At 38.4% G+C, this 22,806-nt stretch overlaps 1 protein-coding gene across 2 annotated transcripts in view; it reads left to right on the top strand.

The window, feature by feature from the left end:
* Nucleotides 1–22,806, top strand: part of Tgfbr1 (transforming growth factor beta receptor 1) — a 57,206-nt gene that overhangs the window by 9,470 nt on the left and 24,930 nt on the right. The window contains exons 2-3 of one of the 2 annotated variants that reach the window (XM_055605326.1): nucleotides 16,161–16,406; nucleotides 19,874–20,116. In XM_055605326.1, the coding sequence (XP_055461301.1) occupies nucleotides 16,161–16,406; nucleotides 19,874–20,116 (489 nt within the window). The remainder of the gene's footprint in view (nucleotides 1–16,160; nucleotides 16,407–19,873; nucleotides 20,117–22,806) is intronic. The other variant, XM_055605327.1, reaches the window with a different exon arrangement.

Consider the following 22,806-nt stretch of genomic DNA (forward strand, 5'->3'; position numbering starts at 1 on the left):
GACATAGTAGATATTTAATAAATGGGAATTAATTACATATTTAAATAAGTAAAGAAGCAGAATTGTATGATACGCTGAAGCAATTTTCAGCTCAAGATAAGAACTTTCTTAATAGTAGCTGTCACGAAATGTCTGTCACTGCAGATATGCAGGTAGAGGCTGAAAAGCTGCAGAAGAAATTTCTTGAATTATGTGGAAGGTTGAACTTGATTATATTTAAGCTGTTTCTGCTGGCGAATTCTGTATATTTAGGTGTAACCCAAGCTTCCTTGCTGACTACTGTTTTAGCTAATATACAAGCTAAGTCCCAGTAGGATTCATAGTTTCAAGATGAGCATTATCTTCATGAGGCTAGAAAAGATGGCTCAGCAGCTAAGTGCCTGCTACATTTCCAGAGGACCAAAGTTTGGCTTCCAGCACCCACATCAGGTAGCTTACAACCTCCTGTAACTCTAGTTTCAGGGGATCTCACTCCCTCTTCTGGCCTCAACAGGCAGCTCTACTCACATGTAGGTACCCACACACAGACACAAATATCCATATACACACACTCACTCACGTAAAGATAAAAACCTTTTTTGAGCACTATCTTCTTGTAACTTCCTTATTATACAAGAATATTTTATTTATTGATTGTGTTGTACACTGGCCATTTTTTCAAAAAGGGATTTATCTTGAAATAAAATGAGACCAGAGATAAGGACTAGGAAAGATAAGAAATGGTAGCAAAAACAAAATAGTTGTCTACACTGTCGCTAAGGAAGGCGAACACAACACTGAGTTAGCTCTTAATTTTCTAGCAGCAAGGGGAAATGAGGAAGCTGAAGATCTCATTGCCTATTACTAAGAATTCATTAATATCCCCCACCCCAAGCAGCAAGATTACAGTACTCAGAATATCCAAGGGATAAAGTTATTGCTGGACTTGGCATTCCTGATTTCTTGTTCTGAGGCTCAGTCTTTAACACTTTCCTGGGGTTCAATTTAGTACCTACTGCCACTATCTTTCCTTATTGAAGGCTCTGATCCAAGCGTGAACATATGAATCCCTAATACCAATGGAACAGCTGATGGAAAGCTGGGACATTTGAATTAAGCTTTGCTAGAAGCTAGAGGATAATGGATATAAAGCAACATGAAACTATTTGGGCTGGCTTATAAAGACATTTTCCTAATGTTCTTAATTGACCTGTATCCATCTGGCAGACATCATCAAAGAATGGTCACCAAAGATGTACAGAATCAGATGTGTTTTTCTTCCAACAGGTCCAGGCAGGCCAGATGTTGAGCCTGTCTTTGCTGTGGGTTTCCTGTTTGAAAAGTCATTTCTGTGTGGTGGGCATTAAAAGTGATTACTTTAGGGGAGATGACATATACCCAGAGTGTGTTCCCCTGCTAATCCATCTTTATGTAAGCACCCTGGGAAATGAAGGATTTGTGTTTGTTATTCTTCATGACTTAGAAAAATATCTTTCCCTTTAAATTTTTTATATTTCTATCATCTATCTATCATAGTTGTTGACTGCTTTAGGTCCTTTTCAGCGTTCCCTTGATTTCAGCAAAAGGGCAGACCTAAAGTGCACCCTGTTTTTGATTACTTGCTTCAGAATAACTGTTTCATCTGGATTCTTAGGTGTGGACCTCACTGGTTACATAATAGTGTATTTATAGTTGTAGGACACCTTGTACAGGCATCCTGTTACATTTCTACAATATAAGATCCTTAAATATGCATGGAAATTCAAATAGATCCTGTGGCAAAAGCAAAAATGAAAAGCCTTTCTACTAGAAACTAAGACTGATGGTCATATTTGAGAGCACGGGACATGGAAGTTGTAGCCAGGCTTCTCAGAATATAGAGACAGAAGAGTAGAAACTGTGGCTTCTCACTTGTGTGTTCGTGCATATATATGTATATTTTTTGCTTGATTTATTCATTTCCAAGTTGAACTGTAATGTGCTCTAATTGAGTTTCTTTGTTTAGCACATGGCTGTTGATTTGAATATTCTCCAATTGAGAAACTGACACTTTAATTTTGTTATTCAATGTGCAACAGATTTAAATAAAACATCAAGATGGTCTATTGTAGACTTCCTTTAACAGTAATTATATGTAATTATTTTTACCAAAATAAACAAGTTAAAGTAGTTTTGGTTATTTTATCTAATTTTATATTTGGAAAAAATTTACAAACCAGGGGCCAATTTGCTTGTGTTCCTCAGTGAGGAAAAAATATCCTGATTGCAAGCTACACACAGCTTTGCAAAACAGGTCCTGGTACTGACAAATAAATAAAGACAAAGCATAATGTGATGGATTTCTTTCTTCTTTCTGTATTGTGAATTGAACCTCAGGCCTCACTCATTATAGGCAAGTGCTCAACCACAGAGCTTCATCTATCCCCAGCTGAAATATAGCTCCTCCTGGCCTCCTTTTAAAACCTGTTTGTTTGTTGGTTGGTTTGTTTGTTTGTTTGTAAAGACAGGGTCTTACTCAGTTGCCCTTCCTGTCTTTGAACTTGTGGTCCTACTCTCAACCTCTCAAGTAGCTGGAACCTAAATCCACTGGGCCTGGCTTATGGATTGCTTTGTTATGAACAAGTACTTGCTTTTTTTTCCTTTTTCTATTATTTTGTTTAGCTTCATGTGTTTTGCTTTTGTTGTCTTCCTTCTCGTGCCTTGTCTGTTTTGCTGTCAATGATCACCATTGGGTGTTCCATGGTATCTTTTTATTAAACAAAAAAGGCCAATTAAATATTTTAGTTAGAGCTTATCTATCATTGAACTTTTTCTTCTTCCTCTTCTTCTTCTTCCGCTTCCTCCTCGTCTTCCCCTTCCTCCTCTTCTTTCTCTTCTTTCTCTTTCTCTTCTTTTCTTCTTCTTCTTCTGAAACAGGGTCTTACTATGTAGCCCCAGTCAGTCTAGAACTCATTTAAAACAAGCTGGCCTACAATTCACAGAGATCCACCTGCCTCTGCCTCTTGAGTGCTGGGATTGAGTCAAATCCAGCTTGCCTTTGCTTTATGATGGGAAATGGAAAGAAGGAAAGAGGTTGGTGAGGAGGGAGTAGGCATCAGGCAGAAATATCAGAATTAGGAGTGCATTGCAAATAATGTGCCCTGAGGAAATAGTCTCCCTAAGCAGCTGGACGCTTTCCTCTAATTTAGCCTGGAGCCCCTGGAACTGGGAAAACAAGTCTCACAGAACATATGTGTGTAATCACCTGTGATCTATCTATCCTGCAAACATAGCTAGAGCTTAGTAATTAATGACTGTACGAAACTGTCATGATTCTGTAAGAGGAATCTTCTGTGCTGTATCTTCTTTTCTAAGCTTTGACTCCTCTGACACCAGCAGGTCTTTATCTTTCTTCCAACACTGCAGGCTTTCTGCAGTAACCACTTATTAGCAGCAGTTGGAAACCTGTCATATACCCACTGCCAAGTTTTTTGACATCTAGGTTTCCAGGTCTGAACACTTACTCTCATCACAGATTTTCCTGTACACATAGTTTAGGCTAAAGGGGCAAGTGTGTTCCCCAAAAGGAGTTCAGTTATTGTAAGGTGGTTGCTTCCTCACCCAAAGAGAGTCCATGATTCAGTGCTTTTTAAAAAGTATAGACAGGTTGAGAGTTGTTACAGAAGATTTACTTTTGGTGACTGAAGAAACCGCTTGCATGTTTTTTAAAATTTTTTATTATTCATTACAATTTATTCACTTTGTATCCCAGCTGTGGCCCCTCCCTTGTCTCCTCCCCGCCCTCCCTCCCTCTTCTCCCCCTATGCCCCTCCCCTAGTCCATTGATAGGGGAGGTCCTCCTCCCCTTTTGTTCCTGTAGGAGGGACTATAGCTACTTGCTTTCACACTTTGCTGAGGGAGATGAACATATTTCAGATGAGAGAAGACAAGAATACACAGACTTGTGTAACTACTATTTGTTGTCATTTACTGAGTTTGCAAGCTTTCTAATTGTGCCTACCATCTTTTTTTGCTAGGTTCAATCAATTTTTCACTCTGCAAATAAGTAGGAGTTAAGTAAAACTAAAATACAGAGAGAATCAAACAAAGTAGAATGAATTTGTTTCAGTAGAGCAGGGAATACAAAGAGTTGAATGTTGGAAGTGCTATTTTTTCTTAAATTAAAAGTCTTGGAGAATTATTTAACACTGTAAACTGTACATAGTAGCTTTAAAAAATCTAAGTACAGGGCAGATATTAAGCCCATGAATACTTAATAAATTTGAAAGGTTAGATTATATTTTTTTTGAAAATTTTCTTAGATCGTATTAATGCACACAGAGGACTGAAAATCTACCTGCTTCCGCACTCCAAGAAATAATACCACCTGAAACTTCAAAATAATATATATAAAAAAAGGCAAATCTAATAACAAGAAAAGGTAGCTATCGTAAGATTAATTCCAGACTGAGTAACAGTTGAACTGCAAAGCCTTAAGCTAAGAGGCATTTTATGCTAAATACCATTCCCCAAGATGTGTTACAATCTTTATGGAGCTAATAAAATATGTATATATGACTAAGACTGTTAGGCTATAAGAAGACATTTATGAAACCACTGTAGATTAAGAAAAGCAGGATTCAAATCACAGAATAAAGATTTAATAAATTCTAATTTTGTAATCATAAATAGCATTCTTTCAGAATAGTTCTGAATTTTCCAGAAAGCTTACCATATGGAGGTGCACAAAGAACACTCACATAGGAAATTAACAATAACCAAAAATAAATAAATTAAAGCAAAATAAATATATTCACTGGGAAATTTTATATTTTTTCAATAATTTTTTGGTTAAAGGAAATCTAGTTACAGATATCTAGAAATGAATATATACCCCACATATCAAAGCTAGTAGTTCTGCTAGAGTAATTCCTAAAGGAAAATTTGAAGGCAAGAAGTTTGAAAATCAAGCTGGAGGTAGAACATTTTGGTAAATATAAAGAAAATAGAAGTGCAGAAGAAAAATCTATTTGATTTTTAGTAGTTTATCTATCAATAAACTACTAAATTGTTTTTTGTTAGACATTATTAAAATAGATATTTGGTAAACTTTAAAAAGGAGATTATTTGAATAGAAAAAATGACAAAAAGGAGAATGGTTTCTTAATTTAACTTTAGTTCTTTCTAAGGTTGGTGCCAAATTGTCATTGTGCCTTCCTCCCCCAGTGTTCTCAAAAGTTTCTTGTTTTGCCTTTCTCATTAACATGTGGTGGGCTGCCATGCTCCTGTATGCAATGCTGGGGACTGAACCCTGAGCTGCTTTATGCTAGGCTCTACCCACTGAGGTATATCCTCAGCCCCTCCAAGTTTCTTTTGTTATGCAGTTTGCTAATAGCTTTTTTGAAAAAAATGAATATGTTGGTTTTTATGTTTTTTGTTTGTTTGTGTATTTATTTATATTGACTAAACTGCTATTTTCATTTGTTCCTGTGTCGTCTCCCCCAAGTGGTTTTCCTTTCGTTAACTTTCTTCCAGTTTAGTGTGGGTATCTTTCTTTTCAGAGAGCTTTTCCATTTCTATAATCACACTGCACTTTGCATGACATTCACCAGTGGTGTGTAATGTGGTAAACTAAAAGGCAAGAGTCTTACCCTCCACATCCTCCGAAGGGTGTTCCTTTTTGCTATGTGGGTTACACGTGACATTTTATGGAGGAAAAGCCACTAACCACTAATTTCTTCAGCAGTGGGTCCCATAGGCCCTGAGCTGTTTGTTGGCCCAGGTGTTATTTCCTGTGCCCTAAGTCAAAGGCAGCTCTGGAATGTAGTTATTACCGTCTTCTACCTCAGTTATATCTCAAACTGCAGGCTTAGTCAGGACAATCTTCTACATCCCTACACAGCCAAGGCATAGTGTCACCTACAGCTACTCTTGCTTTCCAGAGAGAAAACATGAAGTCCTTCATCTTATGCTATGTAGGTTTTCTCATCCTTTTTGTTCTTTTTTATTCTCCCAAAAAAATAAATATAAATTTGATGATGTAGCATTTCATCATCTGTTTCATCATCTGTAGAATAATGGACTAGAATCATTTCATGACCCACATTCTGGTTTGAATTTAACTAGTCAGGAGTGTTGCATATAAAGGTACTCCCAGAACCTATGTGAACTTGGGTCGTAACTGAAGATGTATTTCCTGTTGATACCTTCTGTGCTTCCACAGTAAAGTTCTTTTGCTAGTCTGGTTTAGGTGTTACCAAAAAAAACAAAAAACAAAAACCAAAAAACAAACAACCATATTTTTATAATATATAAATATATATTTTACATATAAATATATATTTTATAATAAATATAATATATAAACAGAGAATGTATATAGTCCACAAATGGAGAGATGATAGCTCTTGTGAGTGCCCACTGCTTTTGTGCCTGCAGTTTGTGTTGTGCCCTCTGTCAGAGCCTCCTAGAGCTGCCTGAAGATTAGCTCTGCTTGTTTGTGTAGCTTCTAAAATGGGTAGTAGTATGAAGTAGATGCTCTAAAGTACCTGTTGAATGAGTACATAACAAATTTGGATTATTAAGTGCTTTTAATACTGTGCTAGTATATAACCCCCAAATCTACATTTAACCCTCAGATCTCCTGTAATTAGTACTGTTACAGAGCATAAGTCAAATTTAGGCTTGCATAAATTAGTGACTTTTTCAGATTTACTTTGTGGTTGTCTTGAGTTGGAGTTCAATATAAGTTTGTTTATGAATTCTGTATGCTCGATGATTATGTTCTTATAATACCAACTAATCAAACTAAAATCTGCCAAGTTAAAGTGTTAGGATAATGTAAGAAATTCAGATATTATTTCATCACTAACCATCAGAAACAGAAGTTCCTCCTTAGGTTCTAGTGCAATGCTGCTTTCAGTACACCAACCTGCTTTAAGCACGCCCAGACTCAGGAGTATAGAGCAAAACCAAGAACTTGGCAGAACTGTAATTATGCCACATGGAGCTTTACTTCCTGCAGTTAATAACACGATCATTTCCTGTCCTTAAACATGCTGGTAAAATCAGTCTTCTGTATCTGATTGTGTCATAGTTGAGGTTCTCATTGCATTGTCATTCACACAGGTTTTTCAGTCATAAATACTGCTGGACATTGTTGTGTTTACGTTTTCATTCTCATTTCCTTAGACTAAATTTTAAGGAATGAAATGAATCAATTAAAAGGTAACTTTTCAAAGGCTTTGTGTGCTGTGACTGTGTGCAAATTATTTCCCAGAGTGAACAAAATTTTGAAATTGGCACAAAGCATCCCTAGGATGCATATGCTAATGCAGAGTTGTGAAGGAAGTCTAGAGAAAAAGGATGGAACATAGTGAAGCATCTTAACTATCTTTTCCGGCATCATTAGGTAAGTACACTCATCTGTTTGGAAGTTCACACATTTCTCGAAATGTATGTGTGGTAAAGTCTTCCACCCATCCTCTACGTACCCAGTACTTTCCTTTAAATTTATTTATTTATTATTACTGTGTGTGTAGGGTGTGTGTGTGTGTGTCTGTGTGTGTGTGTTATGTATGCCACTGCTAGAAGTTGTCTGTAAAGTGAGGATTTGTCTCCATGGCCAGGGTAACTTTCTGTTCCTACTTTAATTTTTTGATTATCTGAGAGTTTATGTTCAAATGACACTTATTAATACATAGTCACTTAATAACATTTTTCATTCTTTGAGAACTGTTGTCAGATTCCCCCACCCTGTTAAGTAGATCTTTATCTGGCACTTCTATAATTTATCTCATTTTGAACTTAAAACCTTTGTATTACTCCCTTCTATTGTTTCCTCTGCTCATTGGATAGCCTGTTCTTAGTGCCCCTTTGTGCATTACTAGTTAATACTATGTTAGCTAATTTCATGGAGTCTTTAAAAAAAAAATAAGTCTTATGAAAACTGTAATAAGGTCCATGTTTTTCCTTCCGCCCCCAAACTCCTATAATAATGACACAGACTCAAAATATATTTACAAATACCTAGGCCATATAGCTAGACTAGTTCATAACTGAAAATAATCCATTTATCCTGATCTACATTCTGCCATGTAGCTCAGGTACCATGCATCTGTCCCCCCATCCTCCTCTGTATCTCCCACACCTTGCTCTATCCCAGCATCCTTTCTGCCTGCCGGATGTTGCACCTCCTGTTCTAGCCTATTTTATTGACAGGTGTTATTCTCTTTCCATCTGTTCTCTTGAGGGTTGGACATATCCTATATCTGACTTAACTCTGTCAAATTTTTCTCTGATTCATCACTTTGTCTGCCTTTCAATTGGATGACATTGTTTGTGATTAAAGGTGTATGCTAAATTCCAGCCAGCAGGATTAAAGGTGTGTACTGAGGGCATGTCTGTATTCCAGCCAGATCAGGAAGAACTTTGCCAGTTTAGCCATATTACTGGATTAAAATTTCTCTACAACTTCATTTGACATGCCAGGTGTTTGGTATCTGATAGCCTTTCACATCACATCAAAGTCTGTAAAACTTAAAAATTCTGACTAATTCTGGAATATTTGAAAACATCACTGGCAGTAATTCTTGGTATTGAGCTGAGTTGTTGTTGTTGTTTTTTTTTTTTTTCTGTGAAAATAGTATTTTCTTTCTTTTAGTGTGGAATTGAAGTGAAATCTATGTACAGACATTTTAATAACCATCAAAATTTTAAGACTGAGTTGCAGGAAAGCAATCAGTGCAAATAATTAAAGTGATTATATGAACAATACCATCTGTGGTCATCCCTGTAAACAAGGGTGCATGAAAACAATGAACTAGACCACTCTGTGGGTAGAGAGAAAGGGTAAATAAAAAAGACGGTAAGCATATCCTCTAAACTCAGGAACAAGACTGTCCACTGTCTCTGCTTTTATTCAATATATTGCTTGAAGTCTTAGCTAGAGTAGTAATACAAGAGAAAAATAGGAAACAAATAGGAAAAGAGGTAAGACGTAAAGTTGTTACAGTAAAACACAAGATACAGATTGTGTTAGGTACATTTCTGTTGCTATGGTAAATATCTTGACAGAAATAACTTAAGGAAGAAAGGGTTTAATTTTGCTCCCAGCTTGAGGGTATAGTTCATCCTGTCAGGGATCATGGCACCTCAGGAGCTTGAGGCAGTTGGCCTATGTTATGCTACAGTCAGAAAGTCAAGAATGATGAATGCTTGTGTTCAGCTGGTGTTTGGGACCCCAGGTGCCATCCACACCTAGGCTGGGTCTTGCCACCTCATTAACGTGGTATAGTCAGTCCTTCACTGACATTTATAGATGAGCCCTCACAAGCATGTCTAAAGCTAACCTAATCTGGATACTCCCTCACAGGTATCCCCAGAGATGCTAGATCCTGTCAAGTTGACAGTGTTAACCATCACATACCCACAGTAAGAACTTTGTGTAATAAATTCCAATAGAATGGAAGTAATGCAAGAAACGATAAGTGGGAATACATGAAATTAAAATCTTCTATACAGCAAAGGGGATAATCAGCGGAGCAGAGAGAGCCTACAGAATGAGGCTGAAGAGTCTGATATATAGAATATATAAAGAGCTTCAAAAATTAAATATCAAAAATAATCACCCAGTTAATAGGTGGACTACTAAACAGAACACATTTGTCAAAAGAAAATATACAAAAGGCCAATAAATACTTGAAAAAGTATTCAACATTTTTAGCTATTAGCACATTGAAACTGCTTTGAGATTCCATCTAACTCCATCCAGCTACCATCAGGAAACCAATTGATAATAAATAGTGCCAAAAATGTGGAGAAATGGGAATCCTTATCATTCATTGTTTTGGGAGTATAAACTAGTCAAGATACTATGGGAGTCAATGTGTAAGTTCCTTAAAAAAATAAAATAAAATAGAACTACCATATGATCCAGCCATACCATTTCTGGATAAATGGACTTTGTATCTTAGCACAGATGTCCTAGTATATCCTTCAGAGAAAGTCACTGCTGGTCTAGCAGACAGTGAAAGATTAACGTCCTCAGCCACAGGTGGAAAAGGCACTCTTTCAGGGGGTGGGGGTTAAGTTCTCAGCTTCAATAGGGTCCTCCCACATATTCCCAAGTTATAGGATCCTATCCCAAGTTATAGGATCCTATTCCTTACCAATTAATGTTTTTTCTTTAACTGTTGATACCTTTTGAGTCTGAGGCTTGAATTTTCGTTGTAATTTAGCCAACCTTTTAAAAAGACCTTCAGTTTAATTTTCTGCAACTTGAGCTCTGTGGCTGTTAGAAAGATGATTCTCTTCCAAAGCATACTTAGAAACCTTTAGACTGTTTATGCACATCTGGAGCAAGTCAATTTTATCAGAGCCCATTGTTGTCTTTCACTGTATTCCGGGATGCTAGAAGTTGGTTAATTTTTATCATGGCGCTCATTCTTTCCGTTTGTCAATTAAATGGAGAGATCTTAGGAACAGCCATTCAGCATCATAATTTTTCTTATTTTTCCACAAATTGTCAAAAATTTTACATGCTGGGCTGGCGAGACGGCTCAGAGGTTAATAGCACTGGCTGCTCTTCCAAAGGTCCTAAGTTCAATTCCCAGCAACCACATGGTGGCTCACAACCATCTATAATGAGATCTGGTGCCCTCTTCTAGCATGCAGGTGTACACGCAAGCAGATCACTGTATATATAATAAATAAATATATTTTTAAGTTTTATATACAGAATCTGTTACCTCTCACAACTGGTGAGTCAGGATAATTAAATACATTGTCTCCTTAGGTTTGTAAAATAGTTTAGTTTGTTCGTTTGTGAAATAGGACTTTCAGTGCGCTCAGAGCTCCCAAAAGAGCTTCAGTAACCGTGTTGGCAAATTGAAAAGTCTATTCTAGATACTTAATATTCATTCTTCTACTTCTGTCCCTTTAGAACCCCACTCCTGGTACTGTTTTGTCTATTACTGTGATAAAACACCACAAACAGAAGTAACTTGGGAAGGGAGGAGTTTTATGTTTCTACATCGCTGTTAATTTTTCAAGGAAATCAGGACATTTTTTCAAGGAACTTAAAATGGGGCAGGAACCTGGAGGCAGGAGCTGAGACAGAGGCCATGGAGGAATGCTGCTTACTGGCTTGCTCCACATAGTTTGTTCAGCTTGCTTTCTTATAGAACCCAGGACCACCAGCATAAGGATGGCCCTACCCACAATGGGCTGGGCCCTCCCCCATCAATCACTAATGTTATGGAGACATTTCCTCAGTTGAGGCTCTCTGCTCTCTGATGACTCCAGCTTGTGTCACATTGACATACTAACCAGGACAACAGAGATACTTGCATATTCATGTTTATAGCTGCACTGTTCATAACAGCAAGGGTATGTAACCCCCTTAGATGTCCATCAGCAGATGAATGCACAAAAATGTAGTTCATGTATTCAACGGAATTTGGTTCAGTGGTATTCATATAGGAAAACAGATAGAACTGTAAATCATGTTGAATGAAATATGCCAGAAACAGAATGACAGATGCTGTTTTCTATCATGTGAGACCTGGATTTAAGTGTGTGTGATGGATCTAGAACAGAGATTGTGAGGATGTGAAGGATCTAAAGTGAGAAGGTAATGGAATACATGTGACATAAAAAGTGACTCTTTGTAAAGGGAAAGGTGATAGGAGGGCCTGGGGGGTGAACTGCAGGACAGCATACTGATACATACGTGTGAAAATCCAGTAATAACACTCATTACTTTGTATACTATCTAAAAAAGACTTAAAAATTAAAACTAAGATCTAGTTTAATTAAAAATGTGTTGATTACGTTTTTATTTGGGGTGTGGTGTGTGTAAGAGAAAAATGTGCCACTGCACGTGTGTGTAAGTGAGAGAACAACTTAAAAGAGTGTGTTTCCTCACTCTACCCTGTGGGTTCTGGGGCTCAAACTCGGGTCCCCAGGCTTGGTGGGACGTGCTTTTAGCCACTGAGCCATTTTGCCAGCCCTGCTTGATTAAAGAATGGTTTGTGTGTATGTTGGGGTGTATGGGAATGAGTACATGTGCATCACTGTGTGTGTGAGCAGAGGTCAGAGGACAGCTCTGACAAGCAGGGCTGGAACCTGGAGGCAGGAGCTGATGCAGAGGCCATGGAAGAGTGCCGCTTATTGGCTTGCTTCCTTGTGGCTTGCTCAGCCTGCCTACTTACAGAACCCAGGACCACCAGCCATAATGGACTGGGCCCTCCCCCATTAATCACTAATTGAGAAAAATGCCCTACAGCTGGATTTCATGGGGCATTTCATCCATTATGGTTCCTTCCTCTGTGATGACTCTAGAGCTTGTGTCAAGTTGACACACAAAACCAGCCAGTACATCATGTAATAGCAATGTTATATTCAATCATCTGATTTAGATTGGAAAAAATGGACTTTTAAAATTCCCGTAAGAGCTAAATTCTTGCCTTGCTGTGCATTGTGTTACATGATATTTATATTGTCTAGCAACCTTTCTTCTTGAAAGAGTAATAGGAGAAGCTCTTCAGCATCGACTGTTCTAAAATTTTATTATATGCTGACCTCTTTGAAAGGAAAAGTGCAAAATGTATTTTTCATAGTGTTTCTTAAATTGTAGACATGAAAACACAAAACTTAATGTTTTGGGCTCATTTACAGTTATAAATTAAATCTGTAAATTAAATACAAAGAGAACTACAAATAACAAAATGCAAGTTAATACAGTTAGTTGGCATGACAGTTAATGTTTCTGTTTCATTGTAGACATAAAATGGCCTTAGCTCTGCCTCTATTTTTCTATCTGTTTCACTGTTCTCACTGCAGTGATAATAAATGCTGCAAGTGGCTGGTCTCATCAGTAATGTTCAAGATAGTATTAATGACCTCAGGGCTTGTTGGTAAGTTCAGAATAATGAGATCCTGTACCTAACCAAAACACTTGCTAGCAAGCATTCCTCAAATATCAGTTTTAATGAGATGCTTTGTTTACTGGAAGATAGGGCTCACATTATACTATTATTGAAGTCTTTACTAAATGGTTTTCTAAACCAATTGTTGTTGGAAATGAGAAGAAAAAATGTCGTTGAACATTTCAGCCATATATACTGCTGTGAATGTTTGCAAGGTGTCCTACAAAGAAGGGCTTTATGTAAGGCTTACATGGATTCAGGGCACTGGCTATATCAACTCTTACAGTTTTACCTTGTGCTGTGCTCCTGTGATTTAAGTTTTACTTGTGTGTTTTTGTTGTATGCATACGGTGAATCTCACTGTATGTAAACTGTGTCAGAAGGACATTTGACCTGAATGTGCAGAAATAGCAGTGAAAGCTTTGTAATGCTTGTGGAGATAGACGGTGGTTACTCAGGATCCAGAATGCTTATCATTGTTGATAGACTTATCTTTGGAATGAAAATGTGTAACTCAGACTGCTTTCTCTTCGTATGTTTGTGACCTCTTAGATGGGAAATCATGTAGCAAATGTATTTTTCTGACACCACCTAGGGATTCAGAATAAAACAAAAAGGTAAACACTGCCTTTCCTAAAGTAATGAGAGACTAACAACAAACTATAGACAGATTTTTATGCATCTTTGAGGTATGTAGAGCTATTGTGGGAACAAACGAAACCAACCGCAGTTATCTGAAGGGAGGGTGTTGAGATCACATGTAGAGAGGATCTTTGAATAGGATCTTGAAGGATGAGAGACAGAGGAGAGGTAGGTTTAAGTAGGCAGAAAGAACTAAAACTCGTTGTGTATCTCTTTTGAACAGTTTTCTGTCTCTTTTCTTGAATTTCCTTCATACTTGGATAGAGTTAAGTCAAATGACTGAACTCTAGGAAGAAAGAAGAGTCTTCAATTTACTATTATTATTTATATGTGTGAGGGAATAAACACCAGTCAGAAGATAACTTTTTGGAGTTGATTCTTTCCATCTTTTATATGGGTTTGGGGGACTGAGCTCAGGTCAGCAGGTTGTGTGGCAAGTGCCTTTAACACACCAAACCATCGCATTGGCTCTGAAAATATTTCTTACAATCATCAAAACAAAACTTTGTTAATCTGTTAAGATAATATGCAAATGTGCTGATTTCAGCAGCAACCTTTTGAAGCAGCTGCTCGAGAAGAACCTGATGTTCATTCCCGAGTCAGGAGCTTAGCTGTCAAGTCAGTTCAGGGTCCCCAGACAACACACCCTTCGCTATGATGATTTGGTAGAAGGACTCATGGTGAGACAGTGTAGAATGACAGAAAAAATTAAAAGGCTGTGGGAAGGGAAACAAGTAAGAAACACAACTGATAAAATCAGAGTTGCTACAGAGAGTACTTTTCTTCCTACAGTCATCTCGAGCAAGATGCTCCAGATAACAGACTATGCTTACTTTGGGCTTGAGTGTTTGTGTCCACACCCTAAATCTAATGAAACCACCTTACATCACCACTTAGAGAAGGGAATTCTCAGCTGGCTCTCTTGAGCCTTGGTTGGTGTCCAGGGTTTTACTGGGGAATCAGTCATCAACCAATATAGTGGTTAGACTTTTCATTGACAGAAACAAATTGAGGATTACTGTCATTAGTCTTTAAGGAAGGGCTTAGTCTGTTCAGAGTTTTAGAGATTTCAGTTATCAAGTTGGGAAGGGCATGGCTGAACATCATCTTAAATGTGTTTATGTCTGTCTGTCTCTCTCTCTCCTTTTCTCATTTTATTCTATTCAGCTCTCCAGAATATAGAAAGATAACACCCACATTCAGAGCAGGTCTCCCTACCACCACGCAAAACCTCTCTGGAAATGCCTTCAGAGGTGGGCTTTACAAGTTTCCTAGGTAGTTCTCAACCCAACCAAGTGGATAATTTAGATTAACTATCACAGTCCATAGCCTTATAGTCTGCATTACAGCTGAACTAAGTAAGGACTTAACTGCCTCCATCTCAACAAACAAAAATAGGTCTTGTCTGTGCATCACATTGTTAATACAAACTATCTGGTCAGATTGGTACTGTATGACCCAAAGCCTTACACATACAGAAACATTCTTATCTGAGAGCATATCCCAGAGGCTCAGCACTCACATCCAGTCAAGGACAGTTCTACAGACATGCTATTCTTGGGAATATGCTGGGTGTTTAACTCAGGCCTGCTAAGTAAACTTCCCTGCACAGCATTAGCCATTCAGGAAGATGGCTTTCTTCTGGCCTGCTGTCTGCCTAGTTATTCCTTTCCTATACATAATCAACCTTCCTGGTCTCAACATTGTTGTCCATTCCCCTAACTGGACTACCCCCTTGCCTGTGAAAGTCCAGGCACCCTATTGTGTTGTTCATTCAGCAAGCAGTTTTGAATGCTGCTGTCAGGCATAGGGCTATATGGTGGATTTTCAGGATGGGTATAGGTCTCTGAACTCAAAGAACTTAAGTTTTCATAAGGAGGAAATAATAAAATTAGCATTTCGGTTAAGCTGTGTATACTTTGGGGAAGCACTTAGCATCAGAGGATATGGGTGTGTCTGTGGGAAGATGTTAGTGACAGCATATCCTTCCAAAAAAGGGTCGTTCCTAGGGTTGAGCCGCAGAGATCTAACAGATAGAGTGGGCATGTAGCTCGGATGCCCATGTGGTTGGAACATAAAAGTTGTTGCTGGAATACTCTGCTCTATACTACTTAGCAGATCCGTGCCTCAAGGTTTGCACCTGACAGGTTTCTATCGCATGAATAGAAAATGTGTGGCTCAATATGAATCTCTTCCTATTACTTTATCATCATCAATCCACTAAAATGGTGTTGCCAGCTTGTAGTGAGTTTGTGGCAGTATTTTCACACATTGTTCCCCAATCACATTTGGGGGTGAGTAGGTATATATGTGATTATATAATTTAACACTAGGAATAAGTGTAATTAATTGTACCATGTTTCAAATGGGAAGGCAAATGCTTGCCTTATCTAGATGACATTTTGTGTAATTTTTTTTTTCTAGGAAGCAAAAATTTTTTTGGTGGGGGATGGGTGAAGCCTAGGTTGAAATTTCACTATTTTGGCTTCCATGTGTATGTGATTCTTAGACATTCTAAGTGAATAAATTGTGTTATAATAGATCAAAAAATATATTAATAGTGTAAATGTTGAACTTTTAAACTAAACCTTGGTATTGTTTTTCCTAATAAAATTTTGTTCTCTTTTCCAGCATTGCAGTGTTTCTGCCACCTCTGTACAAAAGATAATTTCACCTGTGAGACGGATGGTCTCTGCTTTGTCTCAGTCACTGAGACCACAGACAAAGTTATACACAATAGTATGTGTATAGCTGAAATTGACCTAATTCCTCGAGACAGGCCATTTGTTTGTGCACCATCTTCGAAAACTGGGGCTGTTACTACGACGTACTGCTGCAGTCAGGACCACTGCAATAAAATAGAACTCCCAACCACAGGTAAGTTGTTGTAGTAGCATCCTCCCTTCTTTTCTCCAGGATGCTAAAAGAAAAGCACCTCGGCTGCCTACAAATTTAGAACTGCAAGTGTTTACAGAAACCAACAAGCCTGGCTTATTGAAGGTAGAGACAGATGTAGAATTATGAGTGGCCAGGAGCCTGACTCTTGGGTGTGTGTTAGGACACTCTCATGAGAGCTGCTGTGTCTGAAAGGGTAGCCTACTCAAAGTGAATTCTAGACTCTCATAGGGCACCATGTCCTTAGGATTTTCCCTTGTCCTCAGAGTGAATTTCTCATTCCTTGTATGGTATGCCTACATCTTTTTTTGTTTGTTTGTTTGTTTGTTTTGTTTTTTTTTTATTTTATTTTTCTTTTTAGTTACATTTTGTTAACTCTGTGTCCCAGCTGTATCCCGCTCCCTCATTCCCTCCCCAACCCCACACTCCCTCCCTGGTCTCCTCCCTGCCCCTTTCCAAGTCCCCTGATAGGGGAGGACCTCCTCCCCTTTCATCTGACCCTGTTTTATCAGGTATCTTTAGGGCTGGCTGCAAAGTCCTCCTCTGTGGCCTAACAGACTGCTCCTCCCCTGGGGGGAGGGGGGTGTCAAACAGCCTGCCCTTGAGATCCTGTTAGAAATAGTCCGTGTTCCCCTTACTTTGGAAAACTACTTGGTTACTGAGCTACCACAGGCCACATCCGAGCAGAAGTTCTAGGTTGTATCCATAGATGGTCCTTGGTTGAGTGTATGCCTACATCTTAAGGCATTCCAGTCAAGAGCCTTTTAATGGGTAGAAATCAACTACACTAAACAGTCTAGATGGTTTTTTTTTTCTGATATTTTACCATATTTATGATCTGTATGTGTAAATTAATTCTAATCTAAATCACTAATGATGTCTAGTAGTACCATGTATTTAATACTTTTTTAAAAGGCCCTGGAAGGGCTAGAAAGATGGTTTAGCAGTTAAAGAGTACTTGTTACTCTTCCAGAGGACCCATGTTCAATATCCAGTACTCATGGTGGCTCACAACTATCTGTAACTCCAGTTCAGGGGATTTGATGCCCACTTCTGACCTCCTCAAGCACCAGTCATGAATGTAGTACACAGCATACGTACAGGTAGAACACTGGTAGACATAAAATAATAGCAAATGGTCCTGGTAGAGCCAGTGATTTAAAGCTTAAGGTTCTTAATTAAATGGAAATTGGCCACTTTCTCCAAGTCTTAGATTATTATTTTAATAGTCAAAGGAATATAAAATGGGGAAAACCTGTATTTTTGCTAGTAGAATATATGAAGAATGAATATTGTTCACACACCAAAGCTGTGAGTAACTTCTGCAGTGTGTGTGTGTGTGTGTGTGTGTGTGTGTGTGTGTGTGTGTGTGTACATGACACTAGACTAATAAAAATTCTTTGCATGCCTCAGTTTAAGAACTAGGGATAAGTTGCTACAGGAGAAAATGTTACTCTCCATTCTGAAGCACTTAGTTCCAGAACTCAGGGTAGACCCTAGTTAGTGTTCACCGCCCACCATCCACAGAAGGGAGGCAGCTGCCCTCTTAGTTTTAGCAAGCTAATGAAGCTCTGTGGTTACACTCTGGGACTCTGCCAGCCTGTGATTTCTTTGTGACATTTATATAGGCATCTATAGTTATGGCAAAGAAAATGGTAATTCCTGAATTTCTCATTTCTGTTGTTTGAACTTGAAATTCTTAAGCGGAAATTTATAGAGCTCTTTGGAGAACTCACCTCATTTCTGGTTCCAGTTAGCAAACAGCAAAGGAAAAAAGAAAAGATTCAGTGGTTCAATAGATGTAGCCTGGATGGATAGGATCAACCAAATGTCCTCCTGTGCTATCTAGGCTACCACTTTGTCAGCAAAGAACTTTCAGTTTTCAGTTACTAACTACAAAATGAGAGAGTCAAACCATTATTTCAGTGCACAGTGGGAGCACACACCCTTAGTCCCAGCACTTGGAAGGCGGCTCTCTCACTTCAAGAGACTCTGGTCTACAGAGTAAGTTTCAGAATAGCCAGGGCTATCCACAGAAACCCAGTCTTGAAAAACAAAACGAACAAGCAAACAGATTATTTTCAGAGAACCAGTTGCTGTACAAATAGATTTGATGAGAAGTTGAAAATAGGTAGTGCAAAATGCTTATTAAATATCCAGGAAATGACAAGGAGAGCCCACAGAAAAGAATAATAATCAAAACTAATGAAATACAAACAATTAGTAAAAATTGTTTTCTTTTTAAATGCTTAAAAATCTACAAGTGTGTGTGTGTGTGTGCGCGCGCGCCACTGTGAAGGTGTGGATGGGAAGAATATTTACAGCTGAGTCCTATACACTGCACTGGGAGAGCTCCTGACACACAGGAGGCAAGACTATCAACCAGCCCTTATGGGGTAATCCTCAAGCCATGCCACTGCTACTGCTGGGCCCAGCCTTTTCAGCCTTCTAGAGCCTGCTCTGAGCTGCTACACTTGTATCCAGTGAAGAGTGTATTCATAGGAACCTTGAGTGGTTCTTTGTGAGAGAGGTGTAGACACTGGGATGTTTTAACAGTAGTTTTTTTTTCTTAACAATTTTTTAAAGTTATTATTAACATGAATTTATTCATGTATTTGTTTGTTTGTGTATGCGTTCAGGTGCACATGTGCCACCTTGTTCGTGTGTGTGTGTGTGTGTGTGTGTGTGTGTGTGTGTGCGCGCGCGCACGTGTGTGTGTGTGTGTGTTAGTTTGGGAATGAATTCATATGGGAATGGATTTTACTTGCATATGTATATTCTGGGGATTGCACTTATGTTGCCACTTAGCAGCAAGTACCTTTACCCACTGAGACATCTTGCTTGTGTGTGTATATGTGTGTGTGTTTTGAACACCTATGTCAGAGGATACCTTGTAGGAATTGATTCTCTCCTTTGTGGTTCCTGGGGACTGAACTGAGGTTATCAGACTCAGTAAGGCGTCTTTTCTTACAAGCCATGTATATATTAAAATATGAACCTTTGAAGAATCACAAGGAAGTCGATAATTTGTAAAAACTTTATTAACTGTATTTATTTATTTATTTATTTTTGTCTGCTATAAGCCTGCAATAGACCTGGAATAAGAAGAAAAGACCAAAGTGCCTTATAAAAAAATGAATTATTGGACGTTGTTTCAAATCATTGGTTCCTTTACTAGTTTCTCTGCGGTGACAAATGGGAAAGGAGGTCTAGGATGTTGGTTGGCTGATGAGCTCAGTGATGAGTTAAGACAAGGGGTGGGGATGCACAGGAAAGAAGAGGGTCTGAAAAGGGAGGTCAGAGAAGAGGAAAGGAAAGGTTGTTCTGGCCCTGACCCCTGCAAGCTCTGCGCGCAGTGACAGTAATGAACAAGGGAAACATGGAGGCTTTGGAAAAATTTGAGTGCCACCTACATTGTTTCTGTTTCTGTGATGTTTATTTCATTTGAGGACCTTTTTCAGAAAAGCAGTCACCCAGCCTTGGTCCTGTGGAGCTGGCAGCTGTCATTGCTGGTCCAGTCTGCTTCGTCTGCATTGCACTTATGTTGATGGTCTATATCTGCCATAACCGCACTGTTATTCACCATCGTGTGCCGAATGAAGAGGATCCATCACTAGATCGCCCTTTCATTTCAGAGGGCACCACCTTAAAAGATTTAATTTATGATATGACAACATCAGGATCTGGATCAGGTAATGTTATTGTTTACTTTTTTCTTAAGACTTAATAAGTCACTTTTGCTAATTTATTGCTAATTTATTTAATTACTTAGTTGGTTGAGGCATTTGCTTTAATTTGTTAAACCTTTGGGATAGGGTGAATGTTTATTCCAGATTGCAGCCTAATGAAGGTTGTTGAGCTTGGTGTCTATCTCATTGCATAGTCTAGTGTAGATAAATTGGAGCTTGCTTTTACTGTTGAAACAAATAATTCACTTCCACAGTTGTGCAGACTTCAAAGCATCATCCCCGATAGAGTGATATTTGCTTCTCCGGAGTCTGGATGGTAGAAAGTAGGCCACCATTATAAAGGTAGAGCTGCCATTAGGAGATGCAGCTACTATTCTGCAGTTCTGGGACCGTTGGCCTGGAATTTGGAAGCTGATTAGCCTTTTTAACATGATACAAAATTGTGTTTTAACAAAAAAAAAAAAAATTGTTTTATGTGTGTGCAGGCACATACCTGCCAGTTACAGTGTACATGTGGAGGTCAGAGGACAACTTGCAGTAGTCAGTGCTCTCCTTCCACTGTATGGGTCCTGGGGAACAAATTCATGTCATCAGGCTTAGTGGCAAGAACCTTCACCTACTGCGTCATCAGACCAGGCCATTTTATTACTTAAAATTAAACTATTGTATTTTTTTTTTTTTTTACCTTCTACATTTAAAAAAGCTTAAGACCAAGAAAAAAAAAATTGGGGAATTAGTCCTATTGGGGAATGTGCTATGATGTTTGCTTTTTGAGTTTTGTTTGTTGCTTTTTGAGTTTTGTTTTTTGCTTTTTGTGGATGCAGAAATAGACTGGCTGATTGCCAGAATCATCCTGAGATAGATGTTAGCATAATAGTGTTTTGCTTTTAAACCAAAGGGAATATTTTTTTTTTCTTGCCTGTAGTTTGGGAAAAGACTGAGAAGTGTTCCTGCTTTATAATTTTGGAATTTGGGGGCTAGAGAGATGGCTCAGTGTTTAAGAGCACTGGCTGGTCTTCCAGAGGTCCTGAGTTCAATTCCAAGCACCCACATGATGGCTCACACTGTCTGTAACTGTAGTCTCAGGAGATCCAGTGCCCTCTTCTTATGTGTAGATGGACATACAGACTAAACACACATATACATAAAATGCATAGATACATTATAAGAAAAACTGTTTTGGAATTTGATGTGTGGCTAGCAATCAACGAGTCTAGATTCTGACACAAGCTCTGTGACTTTGGTCAGTCCATGTTTTCTCTTTGACTTCTGTTTCCTTATAGAAATATAGAATACTTAAAAGTGGTTTACTGAGGTCTCGTATGGACTACTGTCATTTGAAAACTATTGATTAGTTTCAAATAAGGGCTAAATTTGTGGCTATAATGAAGATTTGGAAACAAAATATCTGGCTGATTTTAAAATAAATAATAGTAAAGGAATGTTAAAGTAGGAATTGTGACTGAGGAATAATATAGCCCTGAAGCACAAAACCACATTAATGCATGGGAACACTTATGTAATAATAGACATTTTTATCTTAAGGAAGTTAATACATGCTGGTCTGTATGCGTACATGCTCTCTCATTTACGTGAGGAGATTGAGTCTACTGTGACCTAAAGCCTTTAGTAAAATGGGGCAATGAATACTCCATAGTGTGTTCTTTCTCTAACTGGTAAAACACGTGAGAGCTTGCACACAGAACCAGGCAAGCCTCCCAAGGCAGCTGTAGGGACTATTTAGTTAGTCCAGTATGAGAGTCAGGCAATGAAGTTGGGACTGGCTAGAGCAGCCCAAATACTGGAGATATGCCAAACTTTGGGCAGGAAAACTAGGCAAAAAAGTGTGTTAGGACTTTTCTAGTTTCTCCGTTGATTCTGAATTAGTGCAAATAGTTCTAAAAGAAAAATCTTCTCACAAGTGATTCTGGTTCATGATAAGTAGGACCCAAAATTACAGAAAACTAGAGTGAGTATAGGCTATTTGGACTTAGTCCCTTGGATCTGTTCTCTTATTGCCAGACTTAACACCCAGGGAGATTACAACAGCTTACACTCAGAAAGCCGACTGACAAGATTCCAGAAACTGCCGTGTAGATGACAGTTGAGTTCCAACATAGGTCAGTTTGTCTTTGCAATGTAGCTGTAAGAATTGGAGAATGGAGTTACTCTCCTGCTTTCCATATACTTCTAGGGACACCAGGGGTTTTCTGTTGTCTGTGGGCTTCCCCCTCTTTTCAGACGTTTCCATGCAAAAACTTATCTCCATCATTTGCTAGCTCTGTGACTTTGTACAGCTGATGCCTCATGCTTAAGTTATTCCATCATTAAAGTAAAAGCAATGAGCAGTGCATGTCATTGGATTGCTGTGAAGTTCAAATGTGTGTGAAAGGACTTGTTAAAATGAGTTATGTCCACTTGACAGGTATTGGTCTTATTTTAAACATACTAAAGAACGCTGCACTGTGCAAGGTAAAAAAAATTAGTTTAGGATCTCTTTGTCATTTCACAGTGTGCAGAATCCTCTCTGCACTCAAGAAAGGCATTCTCTTTCCCTGTATTTATATTAAAGCTTTAATGCCTTTTTGTATGTAGGACTCATACCTGTGACTATGTCCTGTCTATTCATAATTCTCCAAAAATTCTTTCACTCATTGAGGAAAGGTAAAACTAATCATACTTTGCTTTGAATT

The sequence above is a fragment of the Psammomys obesus genome, unplaced genomic scaffold (assembly GCF_907164565.1).
Source record: "Psammomys obesus unplaced genomic scaffold, mPsaObe1.curated_primary_1811, whole genome shotgun sequence".
NCBI lineage: Eukaryota > Metazoa > Chordata > Mammalia > Rodentia > Muridae > Psammomys > Psammomys obesus.